At 34.0% G+C, this 24,392-nt stretch overlaps 2 protein-coding genes across 3 annotated transcripts; both read left to right on the forward strand.

The window, feature by feature from the left end:
* LOC105176084 (protein DOG1-like 3) lies at window positions 13,983-15,625 on the forward strand. The gene has a single exon (XM_011098784.2). It carries the CDS (start codon window positions 14,262-14,264, stop codon window positions 15,162-15,164), a length of 903 nt encoding a protein of 300 aa, XP_011097086.1. The 5' UTR covers window positions 13,983-14,261; the 3' UTR covers window positions 15,165-15,625.
* LOC105176085 lies at window positions 16,867-23,453 on the forward strand. 2 transcript variants are annotated; one of them, XM_011098785.2, is made up of 4 exons: window positions 16,867-16,989; window positions 19,024-20,142; window positions 22,184-22,258; window positions 23,133-23,453. In XM_011098785.2, exons 2-4 carry the CDS (start codon window positions 19,255-19,257, stop codon window positions 23,247-23,249), a joined length of 1,080 nt encoding a protein of 359 aa, XP_011097087.1. In that variant the 5' UTR covers window positions 16,867-16,989; window positions 19,024-19,254; the 3' UTR covers window positions 23,250-23,453. The 2 variants fall into 2 exon arrangements, with proteins under 2 accessions (XP_011097087.1, XP_011097088.1); XM_011098786.2 differs by lacking the exon at window positions 16,867-16,989 and adding an exon at window positions 17,027-17,212.

Consider the following 24,392-nt stretch of genomic DNA (forward strand, 5'->3'; position numbering starts at 1 on the left):
TTAATATGTTTTAGAATGGTCATTGTAACACTATCTATATAAATTTGAATGTATGAAAGACTGATGTTCCCACTTATTTAGAAATACATTTTAGCATGGTTTTTTGTAATTAATGTTTTTGTAACGCTATTGGACATGATGAACAAAACCATCAAGGGAGAGTGTTGAAATTAATGTTTTTGTAATTTATTTATTATTTTGTAAGATAGATTTATACATACTTAGGACTAAATTTGTAGGAATGTGCTTATGCTTTTTTTTTTTCTCTCTTTTTATATAGATAAATAACTTGTTGCCTGTGGTTCACTATAATATGAAAACATAGCATTCTTTGCTTCATAAAAATTCTGTCTAAATTCCTAAGACCCACATGATCTCTATAAACCAATTACTTTTTTTTTTCTATATACTATCTGTTATATTATATATTCTTATTTATTTAAATATTTATTATTTATTTATAGGAAGATCAAATAACACATAAAGAAAACTTCTAATTAATAATAGGATAAATGAGAATCATTTTTTTTGAGGTTTGGCATAATTCTAAATATCTCATCGTTGTTTGAAAATTTATAAATATCATAATTTTAACATCGATATAAAAACGAGCCCATTCCATTAGGTTTTCATTCAAATTTTATAGTGAACTGCCCAAAATGTCCTTCTGAATTTGAATCATAATTTTATACAAAATATTTTTATGAACTAATATTCTCAATAGATTACTTATTTTACCAATTCTCATAAGTTTTTTATATTTTTTAAAAAAATTAGTAAGGGTAAAGTTATAATTTTTACCTCGCCATGTAAACAGAATTATTTTTCATTTGAGGGGGATATTTGAAATTTTTCAAACATAAGGGGGGTATTTGTATTTATGCCAAACCTTAAGAGAGGTAGCTGTAATTTGCCTTTAATAATATTCTAAATATTTATAATTTTTATGGTAAATTACATCGAGCTCCCCTGAGGTTCGTAATTATGAATATTTTCTCGTTGTTTAAAAAATTACCAATACCCGCCAGATGTTTGATGAAATTATGTAATCCTTAGATAGATGTCTGAAATCATCAACTTTGTTATTACTGTATTTTTTTCTTGATAAAAATGCAATTTTAGTCCACTAAATTAGTGGTGATGGCACTTTCGGTCAAGGTACATCTCAGAATAGCATTTCAGGGTTGTATTTTCGAAAAACTGGCAATTTCAAGCCAAAAGCCTAATTTTGTCGGAATCCCTCACATGTACCTCACGTGACTGCAAAAATTTGGGAGCTTGCTTGCCAATCCGGCGACCAACGCGGACATGGATTAAAAAATTTTTAATTTCCGTATGTGGTAAGGCTGACGTGTTCATATTGAACACGCCAGCCTTGCCAACTCATCACCCCTGTCCAATCAGCCTCTTTTGGAGGGAAAATAGACGCATGTCTCCATATATAATATTTTCTCCAATTTTCTTTCTAAGAACCGTAGTTTTTGATTGAAGAGAGATGATTTCTCCTTTGAATATACAGTAGAAATTGAGATTGACAATGCAACCGAAGATGCCAAGTGCCACTGCCTCTATGGAATGCTATTGTGGGAGAATGATTGTGATTCAGAAGTCATGGACTGACATCAACCTAGAGAGGAGATTCAATGCTTGCAGAGACTACAACTTAAGTCCTTATTTATTTATTTTTCTACTTTCCTCATTTAAATACCACATTGTTGAGGTATCAAATTTCTTAATTCTTTTCCTAGTTGTAGAAGGGTGGGTGTGGAATTTTTTATTAGGAGGACTCTGCTATGTGTAGAACGGCATGTGCAATAATCCTTTGTTTATTAAGGAAAACAATGAAATGGAACAAGAAGGTAATAAGTTAAATTGCAGTAACAAAAGGATGATGAAGATGGTTGGTATTTTATTATGGTTCGTTTTTATTTGGGTGAGCCTTGGTTGCTATTTGAGAAAACATGAAGATTGCTCCAGCAGAGGCTTGAAATTGAAGAAGGTGGTTGTTGAGAAATTAGAGTTGTGAATTTGTTAGATGTTGGAAGAATTGATGTAACTTTTATGTAGTAGAAAAGCTCCAAATTTTTTGTGAATTTTGGGAATGAAGATGTCTGATGTCACGCCTCGAGTCAAGAGTTATGACATGACCATGCCACCAAGCCCATAGCCTTAGTAGCATGAAACCCTCACTACTAAACCATAAACTCAATCTCAACAACAATAATACTTAAGCAATAAAATCCCAATATATATTTGCAGCTGAAAAACATAAATCTTAAAATCTTAACTCTAGCACCAAGTCCTAACAACTAAACAGAAGAAGTAATTCCAATAAATAAAATTGTGGACGAAACTTATTAATCGACCCCACTTGCATCCCTTGAATAGCTATCAACCCCAGTGTAGCACTTCCTCACACTCCTCATACGCCTCATTTGCAAGATATGGTAAATGGCGTGAGCGAATCGCCCAGTAAGTGGTCCCTACCACTTACCAGATGCGAGCATAACACATTGATAATGCATAACTATGAATTGCCAATTTGTTCAAAACTAAATGAAAAAATTTGACTTCGAACATTTGACAACAGAAAGAGAATTCTAAACTTTTCGATCAAAATAAATGCATACAACATAATCTCGTGTAACAACCACAATCTTGTTTAAATAGTGCAAGTGCTTTCATAAACCCACCATTTCAGTTAAATAGGCATGTTCTCTTTCACAAGCAACATAACATACATGATACTTATTTGTGCCTAGTTTAGTTTCATAAATCAACCATTTCATTTTGCTCTTTGTAATATCTCATCTTAGTCTAGTTTCCTTTACTCGTGCCTCAATTATGCACCTTATACATCCTTCAAAAGCACTCTAATCCCACTGCAAGTATTTAGACTTATATACTATAACATGTTTCACTTTTAGTTACTTATACCATCCCTAAACATCTTTCTTCCCCGTCTATATCAAACAAACTACTTGACTCCATAAAATAATTCAAATTCTATGTGATTCACATGTCTAACCCAACTTCTGAACAATTATTTTTTAATAACCTCACAATGATAGTCCTATGCTTGCTTCATTTTGTCATACCAATTTTTATTCATTTTATTGGTCGCTCGTGCTAATCTTATAATCACTAGAATATGATCAATGCTTATAGTGTTAATTTCTCACCTATTTACTATCGTCAAATGATTTTACCAAATTAGATTGAGTTAAATTTTTGAATAGACACAAGCATCATAACCAGTTCATTTTTAACTACTAGTAGAATAATTATTACTATAAAACTCAACAAGACCTTAATACAAAATTGTGGAACATAACAAGATCTCATTGCAACTATGAAATTTAGCAAGATCTCAACATCGATTGATAAAAGAGGAGTTCATATTTTTTAGCTTCAATTGGTAAGGATTGAAAAGTAAGTCTTCATGAGGAACTATCTCTAAAAACAAAATCGCTAACCACCAAAAACAACTTAGACCTCATAAATTAACTTAATATACTTATATCACATTAATAGAATATATTGAACTAAATCAATAATTGAAGTAGTGACATTCCAGTAGTTGGTTGTAAGGTATTGCTATTCGAAATACATACTCTTTCAAAATTAAAAAATCTAACTTTGAACGTAGAATCCTAGTATTACTTAAAATATATCAAACTAAACTTCTCGAATATCGTAATCTAATAAAAACAAAGATAAAAAAACTTATATTCTAATCTCAATTTATTAAAGTCATGTCACTTGCTTTATATCTTTGTCTCTATTTGATAAAGTCAACTTTGCTCAACTAATATTTAGTCTAAATCAACATCCTTTAATTCTATAATCAAACCTACAAATCATGTTTTGCTACCTAAACCTATAGGATAATGATATATCCCAAAGATCATAATCTGACTCTGATACCACTCAATATCACGCCCTAGGTTAGGGGTTAGGACATGGCCATGCCACCAAGCCCATAGCCTTAATAGCATGAAGCCCTCACTACTGATCCATAAATCCAAAATCAATAGTAATAATCTTATGCAATAAAACTCCAATACATATTTGCAACAAAAAAACATAAATATTAAAATCTTAACTCTAGCACCAAGTCCTAACAACTAGACAGAAGTAAAAGTAATTTCAATGAATATAATTGTCTACAGAATTTATTAATCGACGCCACTTGCATCCATTGATTAGCTACTAACCCCAGTATAGCTCTTCCTCACACTCCTCATACATTTCATCTGCAAGATATGTTAAGTGGCTTGAGCGACTAATCGCCCAGTAAGTGGTCTCTATCTTTTATCAAATGCAAGCATAACACATTGATAATGTATAACTATCAATTGCCAATTTGTTCAAAATCAAATGAAATTAATTAGGAAATTTGACTTCAAACATTTGACAACAGAATGAGAATTCTAAACTTTTCAATCGAAATAAATGCGTACAACATAAGCTTGTGTGACAACCAAAATTTTGTTTAAATAGTTCAAGGGCATTCATAAATCAATCATTTCAATTAAGTAGGCATGCTCTCGTTCACTAGCAATATAACTGACATCATACATATATGTGACTATTATTATAGCCCAAAGTCTGGGCCTCAATATTTAACCCTAATTGAGAGGGTTAGATGGAAGTTCTCAATTTATAACGCCAAGTGAGAGGGTCAGAAAGAAGTTCTCAATTTATAAACCAACTAGGAGGGTCAGACAGCCCCAACTTAGAGGGTCCAGAACAACTCTGGTTTTACCCCAGTTAATAGTGATTTCGTTAACGGTTGAACATGTTCTATATTAGTCAATGAACTTGAGCATGTTTTATCATTACTTATAAAAAGCTATCATAACATTTGTCACACATGTCTCAATTCTGAAAAGACGTCAAAACTATAATAGACAATAGAATAATTTTGACACAACGAAATTATTTACAATTTCGAGATTGATCAACTATTTGCATAAATATTTGACAAAAATTCCCACCGCATGTATCTCAATTTTCAACTCATAAAAATATCTTATGCTCGCATCATATTTTGCTTTAAAACTAGGACAATTAGTTGAAATTAGAAAAATATTTAAGAAAATCCCACGAAGAGGAAAGAAACCACTTTCTAGAATATTCTGATTCGCACTTATTCAACTCACCACTTGATCTGATGGGATCAAATCCTAAACGAAATTAACTTGACTCTGTTAATCCAAAATACCATATTTTGACTGTATCTACTAAACATAATTAGATCTCTATCGTTAACTTAGATGTCTTTTAATATACGTATAATTTCGTATATCATCAACTCCTAATTTCCACTCTACTAAAATCGAATACATTTCTAGCACTAAACTAATGTATATTATATACACATGTATACACGCATCCAAGCACCAATCTACTAAACTTAATCAATTATGCCTAACAACTACACAACACTACATCGAATAGTATAATATACACATATGCATGACATTCAATTTAACTTACTAATTACACAACACCTCATTGTACAATATAATATACATATGCATGATGCAAATTCAACTTATGCACCTTTGATTCTAATTTCCATACATAATACATCAATGCCTAGTCGAGTGAGAACTCGACAAATCTATTCTCAATTTTCTACAGACTCAATAATCCTAATCACATTTTCTCTTTTCTTTTACCACCTACCAAAATCATAATCCTTTTCCACCACACTATAATGAATGTCATGATAATACGAATTTTACCCATAATTATCTATATGATTCGTAGAACAACTCCCAATGTAAAAACTACTCATTGAGATGCAATTCAACCTCGTTATTTGGGGGATTGGGTGCTTCAACTCCATCGTCCTTTGCTTCTATCACCAAGCCACCTAGAATCTCGTAAACGACTTTGGGTAATGGTGGAAGAGAAAGAATTTTGATAAACCCCGCCTGTAAGAGGTATAGCAGAAAATAGGGTTTTAGAGTTTGGTTATGTGGGGAAAAACTAGGTTTTGACTAGTGGTTAACATATAGATAGACTTTAGGGGTCAGTTTCATTATAAAACTCTCCAAAAATTCATCAAAATCTTATTTTTGTAGAAGAGCCATGATAAACTCAAATATAGAGCATAAATGCAATAATAATAATAATAACAATATGCATTGTTGGAAAATTTTAGGTCGGGTTATTACATCTGACCCTTAGTTGCTAGTTGTTGTAAATGAAAATGGCTAAACATTGATTGTTGGTTTTTGTATCAATATGTAATGCTTTGAAGTAATAAATGAAGTTAAATTCTGCAATGTATTGGCATTGGTTTTAATTATCTACAATGTATTGGTATTTTTTTTTTTTACTAAAAGTAGGGCCAAATACTTAAGAAAACAATCAAAAAAAATTATTGCCCCCTGACACTGGCTTAAACATAAGTAACCAACAGAAAACTGGGAATTAAAAAATATCATCAACCTTACCCAAAAACTGTGAATAATAGTATCCAAAAAGCCATAAGCTTTACACCAATTAAGTGTTTGCATATCCACAAAAAAATTAGTAGTATGCACACTTCAATCTAGTGCAAGATTTTGCATTCAGCTTAATCCATTTCATCAAAAACCACTAGTACAAAGTCTCCAGACTTCTTAATTTTTCCATGAGCTTCTGGAGCTTCTGGACTTCGACTGCTTTGCCAACTTGAAAGATTAACATACTTCTGGCTGTGTTGTTTCATGATGGTCTTAGGAATTGGAACTACAGGTTTGCTTGAGAAACATGGCATGATTCCAGTACCAGTCATTAGGGGAGGTGCCTGATATTCGATCTAGGCTGCAAAATTATCTATGGATAGACATTGATATTTTGTGGCCCATTTGGAATTGCTTATACATTGATGGCCCTTACATAGATGGTTAAGTCAATGAACGCCTTGGTTCTATCAAGTTCTCTTGAGTTAGTTTCTATGGTGCAACATCACCTTGATTGCTCCTTCTTGTGGAGTAACTAGAGGAAAAAATATTTAGATGCACATTTACCTAAGACACTAAAACCGGCAGATTCACCTAAAACAGAACAATGTTCTTCAAGTTCTCTTGAGCCAGTATCTATGGTGCAACATCACCTTGATTGGTCCCTTCTTATAGAGTAACAAGAGAAAAAGTATTTTGATGCACATTTACCTAAGATGTTAAGACATGCATATTCACCTAAAATAGAGCAATGTCCTTCAAATCTTATTTGCATATATAGTTCATTCACACATATCCGCAGTACATACTAAATGAACTCTGAATGATTCATTTTTAGTAAATTCGAACTACTTTTGTTTCTGATTATATGTGATTGGACAACTTTTTTGAACTCCTTTTTTCAGCTAAATATCATCCCCAATTCAAGTGAAGGATCAAACATCCACTACAAAAAGAAGCGGAATTTGGCAGAGGATAAGACGACCATTACAAAGCCCGTTCCACATTGAAACGGTTATTGGCACTCATGAGAAATGGAATATGGTCGATGACGTCATAATTCTAATTTTTTTATGTGTTGTTGTTTTAGGACGGCAAAATTGTTACCAATGGTATTCCCAAAATAACAATTATAGTTTCTATTTCTAAGGCCAATCAAAAGTTGTAACAGTAAATAATTGAAACCCGTTTGAAACACATTATTAAAATTAGGGACGGTCTTGAGTGGACCTTTCTTATATGTTTGACAATTGATGTCAAAAAAATGACAGTTGGTAAATTTATTCCAAAATGTGGTACAATTTAAAATGGTTTGAGTATGCAGCTGGTCCAATATTACAACAAGAGTTCCTAAGTATGAGTTTTACGTAAAACTTGATGTGTTTCATCGATTGTGACTAAATGAGTTCCAAGTTGGAACGGTTGCTTTGTGTTATTGAAACTATATTACTAACGTCGTTCCAAAGATAGTACAATAGTTAAAATTTAATGAATAAAAAATACCATTCCTATTTGTGTTCCTAGGACCACTACAGAATGTAAATTAACGGCTATTTATATGTTCCAGTAACCGTTCCTAATATCATTCCAAAATTTTCTATATATATATATATATATGTTCATCTCTTGCCATTTAGTCTCATTATATTCTTCCATTCTTCTTACATATATTCTCTCTATTTCCTCAATCTCTCTCGAATTTCTTGATCTCACTAACCCACTAATATTTTTATACTATCGTTCGTCAATCTCTCATGAATTTTACTTGATATTTGGAGTTATTTTGATCAGGTAACAACTTTAATCCTTTATTTTTCAATGGATTATATTTGTTGTACTTTTTTCAATTAAATTTAATATTATAATATATATATGTGTGTGTGTGTGTGTGTGTGTGTAGGACTCATCATGTTAAAACAGTTGAGGAGATGGACGTATGAGAAGAACCTGCAGAGGAGAGTAGATCTTACTCCGGAGTTTGAGAATGGTGTTACTTCACTTATGAAATGGGCCAAGTCTCAACATGCGTATTTAGACAGTGAGAAAATTAAGTGTCCTTATCGGAAGTGCAAAAATAAAGTTTTCAAAATCCCGGACGAGGTAAATTTTGACTTTGTCGGAGTATTATAATTGGACTTCACATAGTGAGGAGAGGGTGTGGGAGTACTTCGAGGCCGTTACCTCCCCCCCGTTCCAGGAGAAGAAACTCCCGCTGCTAATGAGGAGGGTACTAGTACGCATTAGGGTGTGCAACGCATATGGATTAGGCGTAGAGGATGGTTTTCGATGCCACCGGGCCGGCTTTCTGGTTTTGTAATTATAACCAGAATAATGTGCCCGATGATGGTACGAGATTATATCCTATTGATGTCGGGCCTCTATGATTATGTGTTTGTGCTGGCAGATTGGTTCATGATGTAGTGCATGCTGTCGAACAACCGTTGTGGAACGATTGGATCCAATCTCAATTGGCAGCTGTTGCTGAGTTGGTGAATATCAAGGCTGAGGGGCCATATGGCGAATCTGATGACGAATCAGACGAAAATAGCTTTGATAAGGATTACGAGATTGAAGAAGACAATAAATATAATTGGAAGTTCAGTGTTTCTGTAATCAAACATCTGTACAAATTTCTGTAAAAATTAATCAGTAAATATTTCTATCATTGTTCTGTACGAATAATTATAATTTAAAAAAAATTGCTCATATTAGGAGTACATCCCCGACCATTCCCATATCTTTCCTATTAGGCATAGTCACAGTTCCTAGTATAGCCCTTTAACTAACTGTTCATTAATATACGGGAATAATATTAAATTTTCAGTAGGAAAGCGAAAAAAATAACAACCTTGCCTAAAAATATTACAACATTCAACATGAAAAATGCGAAAAATTTAAAAAATAGTAAAAGTCAAAATTAACTAACTGTGCCTAAATAAGTTCCACAAGAATTTAATTTCACGCCAAGTGAAATATGGAGGGAAAATCACATCTAGGAACGGTTGTTAAATATTTGACCGTTCCTAATATGAATTTAAGGCAAATCGTGCCTAAATATATACAATACCGTTCCTAACATAAATCTAAAGAACATCGTGGCTAAAAGAATAATGTAACCGTTCCTAATGATAAAAAAAATAATTCCTAGTTCCCTTTCCGATTACGATATCTCCACATCCGCGAGCCTAATTAATTTTAAACTTAAACACATATAAATACTATACATATGTGAATATATCTAGTGGTCTGATGTAAAATCACATGGTTTGATGAACAGTTGTATCGTTTTGAATCTCATTGATTGTGAATCAGATATTGTATCTCAGTATCCGTATAACAAAATTATCATAACTTCATCGAATATAGTATTTTGTCAATTTAATCAAACCCAACAGTCTGACTAGGCGATGTAGTGTAGCAGTATAAGATGTTACTAACATCTGCATAAAACTAACAATCTTGAAAATAGAAATATACTTGATTTGCTGAACATGTATCAATTTATCAAAAAGAAATATATGTGTCCATTGGTCTACATAAATTTATGGTCTACTTTTCTTTGATTATTAACATGTCCAAAATGATTTTTTTCTTCATTTTCAATTTTTTCAGTTAAAAAAATATATCTTTGGTACTCATTTAGGAACAGTCAGTAAAACCATTGGAACGATCTATTGAAAAGACCACGAAAGCGACATTGTTTGGAAATAAAACGCCGTCATTTCAGATGTTTTAACACAGTTTTAGGAACACTTATGTTATTAAATTACAATACCAAATAGAACCCAAATTCTGACTAATCCATAGCACATGAAACGATATCATTCTACTTAATTAAGAACGATCATTTATAAATAAATCATTCCAAAATTTTATATATATTGGGCACATAGCTAATTATATGTACCGTGGTGGATCTTCCTCTATTAGCATGCACAAGAGGAAGATGGTAAGGAAATTACATTATTTTTTAAAGTTTATCATTATTTTATAAAATTTAGGCTAACTTTTTTATTCTTCTGCAGGAGGGAATGCTCGGTCGGCCGCCTAAGCAAATGGAACTGTTCATCCGATGCTACAAGAAGAAGGCCGACGACGACTGGAGTGGCTTGAGGGCAGCTGAGGTGGTGGTACGTACTATAGTAATTTTATTTTATTTTTTTAAATAGCTTTGGGGTCAAGTTTTAATAATTTTATTTATTTTGTAGGAGACGTTCCAAAAGTTGATGGAGGATCATCAGTTTCAACCCACGATTGACGACCAATTATACCTCGATCAAATCAGAGGCTTTGGTGGTGATGACAGAACAACAACTATGGCTGGCTGTAGTCGGGGACAAGAACAAAGGTCGTGATTGGGCCTTCGTCCTAAGGTCCACATCTCCAACTGAACCTACACATGACCATCGCCACCCCAACCGACATCGCCACAACCAAACTCAACCATGGAGGATCGCATCGGTCGGCTGGAGAGGATGATGGTCGATATGATGGCCATGATGCGGGATATGTGGGATCAGCTCCTTGACTGTGGGACCGACCGCCTCCACTAGCGCCCCAACACAGCCTCCGACAGAGACCCCGACGCCGAACGACGATGATATGGATGTTGTTGATGATGAGGGTTTATATTAGGTTTTAATTTTTTTCAATTTTGTAATTAGATAATATTTTATATTATTATAATATTTTTTTAAAATTATTCATGTTTCATAATGTTTATTACATTCATTATTTCATATTTATTTATTTAATTAATTTTATAAATATAATTAAATTAAATTTTATTAAATTCATTTAATTATTCATTAAAATTTGTTAAATATACAAATTATTTATTAAAAATTTATTATTAAATAAAAAATTAGGAACGATTTTAGTAATTATAAAGAAAATATCGCAAATTTAAAAAAGACCATTCCTAAAATCATTTCTAAAATAGTTCAAAAAATATGTTCCTTAATAGGACAGACCGTTCCTAAAACAGTTACAAAAGACTTTGCCAAACAAAATATAAAATTCGTGCCTAATACTTTTCAAAAATTGACCACTATACAATTACAAAGATCGTTCCTAAATATATCACCAATACAAATAAATACAGTTCCAAACTTCAGGAATGAGTATTACAAAGACCGTTCAAAAAATTAAGCCAAATTAAATTACATAACCATTTTAATGTTGTCCAATGCCTCCAATAAAAAGAAAGAAATTTTCATATTCAAATACACTATTAAGATAGTCACCATCAACGTGTTATACTAACTGTGCCAAATTAGAACGGTCCTTCACCAAGTATTCCTAAATATTTGGAAAGCCGTCTATAGAGACCGATGGTAAATCATTTTAAACTCCTGTTCAAACAAAATTCCTTTAATTTCTAATTGTGCCAAATGCAAAAAAAACCACTCCTAATACAGCCCTAAATCCCGTATTTTTTTATAGTGAATATCTCTATAGGATTCAATACAAGATAAGAAGGTCCATCTCTCTCATCATCAAATAACCTCTATTCATCTAAATCCTGCTCACTACCTACAACATCAATTGAGTCAGAGTTTGATTCAGACTCACTCCCCATGTCAGCAATAGCTTCATCACAACTTCTCAAACAATGCATCGTTATCATCACCACTTTCATTATTCATGTCATATTCATTCTCTAAAAACTCATCATCAGATTCATCTTCACCCACATCCCCCACATCATCTGATCTAACTGTTACACCTATTTCATTCTTAAGAACATTTTCTTCTCCCAGAAATTGATCACCATCTTCTATAGTCACCTTACTCTTGTCCTTTTTTTTGCTCCTTTTATACTACCTTAAGCAACACTTTCAACAGCAGCCCCCTTAGGTTGTAGAGGTGCAAAATCAACATAAATATGATATTCCTACACCCCAAATGGTTCAACACTTGTTATAAAATATCATCATCACTAAACAACAATTTAAATCTCCCATTCATAATGATGTAGTATCTTGTACCTTCCCCAGATATCCCATATTTTTCAGCAAATAAGTCTAGATTTTTCTTGTTCATGTTGGTTGCATTTACATAGTCAAATTTTTTTATCTCCCTGCCGATGAAATTAGCTACAGGCAAATTCCAAAAGTCCCCACCATAGAACACCCCTACAGTAATGTTTTGACTCTCAGGGTCTGAAATAAGACAAATGATAGAAAATTGAAATATATATATATATATATATATATATGCAAACTACAAAACAAGCCAACAATTAAAAGTATATTGCAGTACCCCACACATTGGGTAAGTTTCCTTTAAAATAATTGCAGCCACACACAAAAAGTCAAATTCTCACATGGTAAGCGAGGGGGGCAGGACAACATTAACTAAATAAGATTTATCCTTGAGAAATTAGAAATAAAGACAACAAAATACATAAAAACATGCTCTTTACACCCAAAAGCAAAACATAAATTTGAACTTCACTAACATGCGGGTGGGGGCATTTTCAAATGACTTTCTGCATGAATCATCACCATCTTCACCTAAGTACAACTTCAACTACCACAAGGTCCCTTTTTCTTCTCATACCACTAGTGATTTCAACGCTTGCACCAGTTCACACCTCTCTTGCGAGCTAGGGATTTGCAGCAATAATAGGAATTTTGCCCTTTCCTTCAGTAAGCGTTCGATTTAGATTTTTCATTTTTTATTTTTTGTTTTGGTAGTAGAAAATATCACGTGCTGGAGGGATGAGTCTATTTTCCCTCCAAAAGCGCTGAATGGCTAGGGATGGTGAGTTGGCAACACAACAGTGTTAATTTTAACATGTTAGCCTTGCCACATAAGGAAATTTCTTTAATCCACACCTACATTGGTCATCGGATAGGTAAGCAAGCTCCCAAATTTTGGTGGTCATGTGAGGCACATGTGAGGGATTCCAGCAAAATTAGAATATTTTGGCCTGAAATTGCCACTTTTTTAAAAAATACAGCCGTGAAAGGCTATTTTGAGATGGAAATGGACCAAAAGTCCCGCCACCCTAATTTAGTGGACCAAATTTTTTTTTTCCTTTTTTTCTTTTATTCGAAAAACAATTGAAAAATTATAAAAAAAAGGGGAAAAACCTAGATGTAATGGATTAAATTTTTCTAAAAATTATAAAAGGAATTGTCCACTTAGTCTATATAAAAGATTTTTAGAATTATTTAAAAAAAAAATTATTCATAGTCCACAATAGCATTCAATAAAAAAATGGATGAAAACCTGTTAAAACTAATTGATTGAGCTAATTGTTGGACAATAGTTAAAATAAAAGGTACTAATAATTTTTAAAAGAATACTATTTATAATTATATCAAATTTTTCATCCTAATTTATCCTAATTTTTAAATATTTTACATAGACGTAAAGTATGTTACCTATGCTGCTATCGAGTTAAAAAGGAGGCCTTGGATGCTTATAGTCAGACCCACCACTACCCGACGCTGAGTACACTGTACATATATGCAACATGTAAATCAACATCACAACAATACATAAATAAAATATACACGTTTGATATTCATATCAAACATCTCCTCTTTACTTACAAATGTCTTTAAACACCGATATAAGAGTTGGATCCCACAGTATGAATTAAACTCAAGAAACTGTTCCCATTCACGTTCATGAACTCAACAAAGGCTGTACCAATGCTTGAAGACAAATGACATATACCAGCCGAAGAAAGGCTTGTTTTTCTCGCAACAATCTCTTGTTACTGTCGCTTGTTGTTCTGCAGGTTTCTGCAGGTATAAATATCTGTCAAGCTACTGTTGCTAAATCATGTCCGTGCTTTCTGTTCATGCTAAATACATGGCACAAGCTCTCAGAAGTGAAGCTGAAGAGTACGAGACTTTTCACGAGTTCTTCGAGTGCTGGCTTTCTGAGCAAAGCCGGCACCTTGAAGAACTCGTATTGGCTTCCAAAGAGAGCGAGCGACTGCAGGAGCAAGGACATGATGATCATCGACCGGTAACTCAACAGGAGGTGGATGAGAGAATCTTGCGTCCGAAGATCGCAGAGGTAATCGAGCATTACGAGCAATACTACCATGTTAAATCGTTATGGGCTGAGAATGACGTGCTGTTGATGTTCAATCAATCATGGAGGAGCAGCCTAGAGGACGCCTTCCTCTGGATTGGTGGGTGGCGCCCCAGCATTGCCTTCCACTTGCTCTACTCCAAGTCGGGGCTGCAGCTGGAGGCCAGACTCGATGAGCTGAGACAAGGGCTCACTGTAAATGACTTGGGTGGTTTGTCCTATACTCAACTTAACCAGGTGAATGAATTGCAGAGGGGAACCATAAGGGAAGAGAAGGAGATAACTGAGAAGCTGGCAAAGCAGCAGGAGAAGGTGGCCGACTCATTGATGGTGGAGTTGTCACATGCTGTAACGGAGTCAATAAGGGAAGGGAATCAGGCCGGCCCGATTGTGGCAGACGAGCGGATTGAGGCGACTCTGGCGGTCAAGGAGGAAGGATTCACGGAAATCATTAAGAGGGCTGATGATCTAAGGCTGAAAACTCTCAGAGAATTGATCAATACTCTGACTCCATCACAGGGTGTGCATTTCTTGATCGCTGCTGCAGAGTTGCACATGAGGCTTCATGAATGGGGCAAGAAAAGGGATGCTCGGAGCCTCAGGCACCACCAGGCTGGTGATGCTGGTCAGACCCAACAACTATGAGAGGCGCCAGAAAATGGATTAATATATATATACATATATATATGTGTGTATATGTGTGTGCGCGGGGAGGCGCGCGTGTACTAGTAGAAGGTGGTCTTGAGAAGACGTGGCTGATTGCTGCTGAATATGTGGAGTATGCGATAGAGGTTTATGTTGAGGATATGCTATACTGTGTGATGTTTTAGCTTGGTTTTCTGTTTCGGGCAGGTTCTCTGTGGGCGACTGTACAAATGTTCAACCCCTTTATGCTAGTTATCATGTTCCCAGTCCATTCTCGGGCAACCGTACATTGTCTAGAGACTAAATCCAATCGACAAGTACAAAGTTCATTGAGATAATAATTTTCAATGATCAAATACAAGTGGGTTTAAATGGAAGATTTACCTTTCTGGATGATTATTACTCTTGAAATGTATAGAAGATTTATCTCTCTGGATAGTTAATCGTCCGAGACTTTTGTGATTAGAATCAGTTTGATATTATTTTATTTATATTATGAATTGGCATTTTATTTTGAATTCAATCTCATATATGCTTCATAGTTGGTATAAGTTTTAACTATTTCTTTAAATGTTACAATAACACTCATATTCTCCATCTGATTTTCCATCCTTTCATTGGAAAAGGATGGAGATTCAGAACTTCAGACTCCAAAAACTTGCCCAAACAAGTGCAAAATCATGCGGCATAGGAGTATATGATGTGTGCAAAAAATTTATTTGTCACTTTTGGTCCTCATCTACTTTGTTGTCTAGAATTTAACGATTTAGTGCACGTGTCTAACATGTAATCGTTAAGTATTTTTAGTTGGAGAGAAAATAGATTTGTTTTTCAGCTTGACACCATTTTCGGAAAAAAATACAACTCTATTTGACGGGGGAAATTCTTTTTGAAGGAAATTAGGACGAAAAATATAGCGATTTTTCTTTTCTCTCACAAAAAGTGAATCCTATCCGTCCGATATTTCTATAAGTTGAAGCTTAATAAAAACAACACAAAGAATCATGTCTTCCACAAGTTAAGTAGGTCAAATGAGGGACTCATATACTACTATTGGCAAAAGGACTAATTCTTCTTCCACTCAAAAGTACTTAACAGTAACATACTAAGCACGTGTTAAATTTTAAATGAAAACGTGCATAAGGACCAAAAATACTAATTTTTTAAGTTATGAAACTAAAAGTACTAATTCCGTAATGAATAGGACCAAAAGTGATATGGACCTATCTTATAGAAGTAGAAATATTATTTCGCCAGGTATCGACAAACCCTGAGGAGTATCATGCACTTTTACAAGTCCTAGAAAGTATTTTTGTAATTAGACATAAATGTATTTGTAATTTTATAAATGATAGAAAGAAATTTTATAATTAAACTTAATTTCAAGGGGATACTAATATAATTTTCCTTTTATTTTATTCTTGAAGCAGAAGAAAAATGTAACCAAATGTAAGTGGAGAAAGATGCAAAATGAGCAAATTATCTTCTTATGAAAAAAAAATAGCAATTTATCATCCTATATTTTTTTAAAATACAACAATTTATTCCCTTGTATTTTTTAAAATAAAATAATTTATATTTTTAGACTTTATTTTGAAAAGTATTGGAGGATAAATTATAACTTTTTTTTTTATATAAAAAGATAAATTATTCATTTGCAATATGATAAATTGTATTAAACAGGTGAGAGAAGAAATACTGACCTTAAAGTGACTCCCAACATACTGTCCCATTATTGTCTAGTGCATGCTTACGGGAAATAGTGAGAGAAAGAGAGAGCTTTCCTTGCTCGACCCCGCCATACCAGCTGTACTAATTCGCTGAGGTTTTTTTTCTATCTCTACTCCTTTTTACTTATTCCACATTTCTTTTTGTTTGAATTAGGCTGTTAAATGTGCAATGCATTAATGATCGCGCCTGCAATTCGCAATGTTCTTTACTGTTTGTTGATGCTGAAGTCCCGATCAGCTGATTTGATTGTATCGTGCTATTAGTTTTTGTGTTCATGGTCTGAAGACAAACCTGTGAAATCTCTGGGAGTGGTGGGGGTGGGTGCTTTTTTGAGCTCAATTCCCCGAGGGGCTTTGATGGATATGTTCTCTTCTTCGTTTGTTGTGGGGTTTTCTATTTTCTCAACTTTTGACTTGCATTTCTCTGTGTTGAAAATTAATTCTTTAGAGGGAAGCATATGCTGCTGAGGCAAGATAGGAAAGTAGCAATTTTTGGGTTTGATCCCTGATAACATGTTTCTGCGGGCTTCTTTTTCGGCAACTGAATGAACTTGATCAGATGAGTGATTTCTAGTCTTCTTAGGTCTGCAGGGAGATAAGAATAGTTGTATTTTCATTTACAAATATCTCTTTTACCCCACATTGTTGGCCTGATTGTAAACTGATTAAACTTCAAAAGAGAACTCTGATATTTTCTGCTGTTCATCTGAATGATGAAAGAAGATGATTAGGGGTTTAGTCACGTGTCAATGAGGTTCTGTTTGAGCACTCCTTTTCGTCTTATACTTGATGAGGATCAGGTAGACTGTGGACTATACAACTTTTCTTAGAATTGTTTTTCACTCCAGCTATCAGATTAGGTTCAATTAGTTAGGTAAACAAGTTCCTGATCAATGGGTATTTGGGAATTTTGTGTAGTTGAAACATCAGAGGAAAAAGATAGTTCTAAATTGATCTAGGTTTTTCCTTCCGGTATGTAATTGAAGATAGTGATGCAGCAACTAAGCCTGCCTACGTCTAAACCAAATAATAGAGGAGGGAAAGGAGAGACAAGAGGCAAGCCAAAGGAGGAAGCCAGCAGAAAGTTGGAATTTATGTTGCTTATCTGTTCATTCCATCACAACATAGTATTTATAAGACTACCCATGACTGAAAGTTGTTGGGCATACTGCGACCAAATACAAAATATTTCCATCCAAAGTTTACATAGGAAAATTCCTATTTACAAGTAACTCTCAAGCTTGGCCTGGCTGCTTGCCAGTTTTGTTAGTCCTCATATTCTCCATCCCTCGTGACTATCACCATTATACATCATTGGCTCCCCATGAATGTCAGCCTTGTCCTCCAACTGGTGTTATCACGGACTGTCCTTGCCATCAAAGCAAAGTTTCTTTGGCCGTGTTGATGGGATAGCTTAACCCAGCCATGACTGAGAATCTCTTTCGGCAATAATAATGGTTGAGAGCCAGTAACATCAAGTAGGAGACGATCCTTTGGAGGAAAGGGATTTGCTATACAACGGGATCAGCAGCAAGACATGGACACTATCATGTATCTTAGCATCAAAATACAAGTTTAAGGGATGAGCACCTTTACCTATGTGTTCACCTAACTTGGGAAAGCCATAAAATCTGCGAGACAGCTTGTTAGACTAGCGAATCGGCAATGATACAGTTGAAGCTTGAGAAAAACTTAATCGTTAACAACAGATTCAGCAACAGTGCGATTGACATTGCCCATATTACGAGGCAGTTGTGCCCTTTGTACATTTTTTCCTGGAGTTGTATTTCATTTCGTTTTTGTCACTTGGAAGTACAATTCTACTTAACTATGCATATGGGCCAAAACATTTGACTTTTTTCAATATCTTAATCATGCCTTCTATGGCAATGGTAACATATAGTTTCCAAGATGCTTTTATTTTGAAACCTTTTGGTTTTCTTTTCATGTTCCTTTGTTTTAAAGACGGTTGAGCTGGCGACAGATAGTTTTCTCTTTCTTGTCTTATAATAAGTAAATAGTGATTTAGATGTTTTACACAGTTGTATTCTATATGCAAAGACAACCTTGTACTCCTTAAATTGCTTAATATTTCCTAACTCCTTTTTTATTTTTGCTGTATGTACTAGGTCTCTAGTTGGTCCTCAATGAGGATCAGGCAGGAGAGATTTCTCTTTGGATATACTTCATTGCCTTCCTGAGAGATTCTCTATGGTCTTTGCTTGGACTGGGTATTTATCTTTCCGACTTACAATCGTATGTGATGGTTGATTCTCTTTATGGATATATCTAACTAAAAGATGGGACTACTATTAGAAGCGATATAGTGCTTGTATTCTCTGGCAACTTCTTATGAAGAGATGGAGAAAGAAAGGTCCACTGAGAAAAGTGTAGTCTGTGAGGATTTTTCCTCATCAACTGAGAATGTAGAACCAGTGGATGACAGCTCGCGTAATAGCATAGACAAGGAGAGTGGCTTGGCAACTTGTCGAGTTTGCCAATGTACTGAACCTGATAGGAGGGGGAATGTTGCACTTAGACTTTTGGGTATTTCTCCACCATCATCTGATATATTTAATGGAAAAAAGGAGGTGAGTTCTAAATTTAAAGTTTCCCTGACAAATGTTGGAAACAATTCCCAGAACAGAAGTGAATTAATGAGGTCTGAATTTATTGAATTTATCAGCCCAAAAGGAGAGGTTTTTGTTTGTACTGCTGATGTAGAATTTGGTATTGCCAACAATGAGGACATTCTGTCAGAACTTGGATGTGCTTGCAAAAGTGACCTTGCTTTAGCGCACTATGCTTGCGCTCTTAAGTGGTTTATCAACCATGGATCAATCATCTGTGAAATTTGTGGACATGTTGCAAAAAATGTAAGATCTGAAGACTTCAAAAAGGTATTGGTTTCTTTAAAAGAATATGAGGCCCTGAGAGAAAGAATTGTCAGTGGAGAACCTAATCATGCACGCCACCGAACTAACTTTGGTATAGATCCTGAAGCTGTTGCTGCTATTCGGAGGCAAAGGTTAAGTGAAATTTCGTTGTGGTTTAATCCGAATAACAGTATTGCCGTATTATCCCTCGTGGTAAGTGAACAACCTTCGACTTCTAATGTAGTCATGGAAGAGGTCACCAGTGTCCGGACTACCATTACTGAGTGGGCTGTAGAGGGCATAGTTATCCTGCTTGCTACAGGCCTGTTGACTGTCACTCTTGCATGGTTGATTGCTCCTTATGTTGGCAAGGTACTTGGAGTGGCTGTATTATATATCCCTGTGTTCACATAGTTCTGCTTTCTGTTTACTGTTTTTTGTTCCTCTATCATTCTGTGCTTATGATTGCTTTCTCTATTTATGTAGTTTGCATGATAGCTTGATACATCTCTCATAAATTCTGAGTTAGTGCTTGTTGCATGTATGGAACTTCAGTACATCCTACAGAAGGGGAGGGTGTTGAGTCCTCCTAAACCCTACTTTGGGCGATAGAAGCAAGCTTTCTTTTCAGTTTGCTCTTGAGCATGTGGGAGTATAGCTATTTGTGAATTATGATCTGTATAGAGCTTTGATGGAAACTTGATTCATTTTTGTCCTTCTTTTACACGATTAATAATTAAGTATTTTGAAAATAATTGAAGAGTTTGATGATATGAAACTAAAGTGCGACTTGCTCTTCAGTTTTAATAGTGCATGTAGATTTGAAAACAATAAGGATCTCTTATGAATTGTTTTAGAAAGTTTACAGCTAAGATCTTTATTTTCCCTTGAAGTTTCTCCAATGTTCGCGATATTTGTGAATTCTTTGTTATCTCCACCAGAATATGATCATAGTTCATACTTCTCATGAACTAGTCCATTTTGCCAGACATTCATTTGTTGTATTTCCAGATTGACAATGATTTTCATTGAGGCAAAAGCCAAAAGTCTGATTTGAAACACGTCAAAACTTATACAAAATTTGATCTTATGGATGCTTTTAGGGAATTCATAGTTTTTTTACCTTTTATTACCAGAAATAACCAACCTTACAAATAAAGAAATCATAAGAACAAATCAGAAATGGAAATATGATAAAATTCATGGCCCAAAACTTCAAATAATTATCTTAAATATAGATACCTAATGATCAGTTATAATGTATAAAATGTCAACATGAAAATTGCAAAATTTAAGTAAATATGAAACTTAAATGTAAATGTAACCAATTGAATTAAAAAATGTATAGAAATTTGTACAAGTATTGAACAATGGTAGACGACAGACATGCAGAGATATTTGTTATCTGAAACATTCTTTCTTTATAACGGTGTGCGTGGTAACCAATGATGTATGGGCAAACTTTTTTACTTTGCATTGCTTCAAGTTTTTGGGTTCTGCACTTAGATTTGTAACTACAAAAGTTTATAATAAAAAATTAAGAAATTGGACTTGAATTCCAAAACAGCCATCCTTTTCTTCGAAGATGAAGAATTAGCCTTATCACTTTGATGTTTTTGTAAAGTGTTTACCATTTCTTCTTCAGGGGCAGTCTACGCTAGGGGAGTGGGTAGTGTTTTATTTATTGTCTTTTTCCTTTAGAGAAAACTTTGTAGGATTCTTGAACTTTGGATGGATTATATTGCTTTAGTGTCCAAATTGCATCCACCAAGAGATGAACCAATTTGAATATTTGGATGCTTTTGGGATGAGGTTTTGTTGAATAGGAAACAAGAAAACATGCTATGCATGTGATTTTGTTAGGAGACAAAGAAGCATTAATATAATCATTGCAAGAGATTGCAGGATAATGTTTTGGATGGAATAGCAGTGATCATGTGTGGTTCCCTATATGATGTTATGAGTTTTATTCATAACGTTAACGTTGTATAATATATATATTATTAGTTATGACGACGGACTAAGTTACATGAATATTCTTTACAATATAACATGGTTTCAGAAAAACATAAGAAATAAGAAGCAATTTTCAATACAGGAGCGAAAATCAAGCCACCACAGCAAGTGAGAGAGACACTGCATCAGATGAATTAGTATTAGAATATTTGTATCATATGAAGTGAACTGAGATTCTCGTTCACAAAATGAGTTGCCAACTTTGTGACTTGCCAACAGACTCTTCTTGATGTATCAAGAGGTTTCTGCTGGAGAGCCGGCTACTCTTTTCTGTACTAATTGGGTTGAAATCATGTGATAATTTGTTTTTTTGCTACCTTAATAAGTTCATTTCGTTGTGTATTTGTTTGGTATTCTCCAGTGCTCCCTTCAGCTGAACCATTTCCCTGCTTTGCAGAAAACTGCCAAAAATGGCCTGCATATTCTTCTTGGAGGCATCTCCGCATTGACAATTGTAGTTTTCTTCCGTTTTGTAAGTTACATACATTTACTTTCTGAATCTTTAAGAATTATGCATATTAGTTGGTATCAATTTTAGAGGAGTTAACCGCAATTAAATTAAGAAACCATGAGAAGACTACAATTTGATAAATACCAGGGGATGCACCGACATGTGAAGGTTATTAGAATATTTTATGCTTGAACGCGTGATATTTATCAGAATATCCTGCACTCGAGTTTCTGTGGATCATTCTGGAAAACTATTAATTCTGAAATCTCTTGTTCCTTCATCTTGGTTTCTGTTTTAGAAGGTCTAAATGAGAGAAGTGAGCAAATATTCTGTACTTCACTGACCTCAACCAAAAGAAGGAAAGAAAACAGCCAGAGCAACAAAGAAAGAAAACACTACTAATACACACGAAGAATGGAACCTTTATTAAGGAGATTATTATAATGTGTTCCTACTCGTGTGAAGGAGCAAATGATAAACTCGTCACTGAGCATTCACAATAAAGTTGCTCCATTATTCAGCTCTTGTCCATGAATGCAAGTTTTGCAGGTTTTCTTCAAATGGTTTCTTGATAGTTCAATTTTTGCTTCACGCCATGTTCTGTTTTCTGCTTGAGATTATCAATGCATATAAATCATAAGGAACATATAGCAAAAGACTGTACATATAGTCTACCAAATTACAATGGCACCAAACAGTAATTTCTTCTGTAAGTTGTTTACTTTCTATCAATGTGTTGGTGCACTCCTTTTTGTGATATCTCATGCTCGGTTCTCTGTAACTTTTCTTTATCTTGTACATTGTACTGTTAATCAGTTTGTGATTTGACTGATTAGGTTGTGATTTATTCGTACTGCATCTTCGAGCTGACAAAATGTCCTCCCTACATTTGCAGTTTGTGCTGACAAGAATCAAGTACGGGCCTGCACGGTACTGGGCTATCTTGTTCATTTTCTGGTTCCTTGTGTTCGGGATATGGGCATCGCGAACCCATGGTGCTCATGCAACATAACCCCAAGTTCACATTTTTGTCCGAATACGTTCATTTAAGAAGCGTAGAAAGTTGTATTGATGTAGTTAGTGAATCCGTGATCTGGTCACTATGCCATTCTTGTCATAAGGATGATCTCTGCTACCTGAAACTATGTTTCTGTCAACTTTTGAATTGAAGGTGAAGTGTTTTGATCCATGATTCAATTTCATTTCCAGTTTTCAATTTCAAGTGCCAATATGAGTTTTGTGCTTTTGTATTACTTTTTGTGTGAAAAGAAATGTATTTGGATTAGTTTATCAGTTTTTTTTTTATTAATTTATTAGTGGTGTCAAATCAATGTAATACTATTTGAATTAGATGTGATTTTACCACCTTTATAATTAAAAAAATCTATAAGTTATAACTTATTGAATGGCCTAATTAATAACTATTTTACAATACTTAATCCATTTTTATTAGTAGTTATAGTAACATAATTATGAAATACAAAAATTTTAGAAGTTCTCTTTTTCATTCACATTTTTTACAATAGTATAGACAAGGTTTATCTATAGTTTTGTGCTCATTGTTTTTTCTGTTTCTTTTGTTCTTTGTTCTTCTTTTTCTGGGGAAAGGTAAATTTAATAAATGGGAAAAGCAGGTATAATACAACAATGCTCGTATGATATATTATTCCTCGACAGACCAAGGGATGCATCATAAACTATAAAGTGCACTAGAGCTAACAGAGCTAGGAAGATTTTTGTTAAGAATCTATAATTTGACATCCTTTATGATTAAGCTAGCTAACGTAGTTTTTTGTTCTTTTTCATAGAATGGATATGTGTGGTGATTGTTTGAGAGTAGCATTTAAACCTTGTTATATTCTTTTATAAGAAGCAATTTCTATCATATGTTGGTGAAAATATTCAAATCTTGGACAGTGATGTTTGGTCTATTATATTATAGATGAATGAAAAAAAAATCATATATCATATGTAATGGTTACACATCAAATGCTCAAATTATATTTTTTTCTATCTTAATACAAACTAAAAGTGCTTTTTACAGGAGGTAAGTAGTTTAATTAGTTCTCATTCATCTTTTAACCTGTTTTACTCTTTAAAATTTTTACTTTATATGATAATTTATTTAATTAATTTTTATTTGTCATCTAACTCA

This window comes from Sesamum indicum, linkage group LG13, assembly GCF_000512975.1.
Source record: "Sesamum indicum cultivar Zhongzhi No. 13 linkage group LG13, S_indicum_v1.0, whole genome shotgun sequence".
Lineage (NCBI taxonomy): Eukaryota > Viridiplantae > Streptophyta > Magnoliopsida > Lamiales > Pedaliaceae > Sesamum > Sesamum indicum.

Excerpts from the sequence above, each read along its gene's own strand:
- LOC105176085 (XM_011098785.2), top strand. The coding sequence starts at position 19,255 with ATGGAGAAAGAAAGGTCCACTGAGAAAAGTGTAGTCTGTGAGGATTTT. Across the intron at positions 20,143-22,183 it reads TTGCTCCTTATGTTGGCAAG|AAAACTGCCAAAAATGGCCT; the intron begins GTACTTGGAGTG and ends CCTGCTTTGCAG. Across the intron at positions 22,259-23,132 it reads TTGTAGTTTTCTTCCGTTTT|TTTGTGCTGACAAGAATCAA; the intron begins GTAAGTTACATA and ends CTACATTTGCAG.
- LOC105176084 (XM_011098784.2), top strand. The coding sequence starts at position 14,262 with ATGTCCGTGCTTTCTGTTCATGCTAAATACATGGCACAAGCTCTCAGA.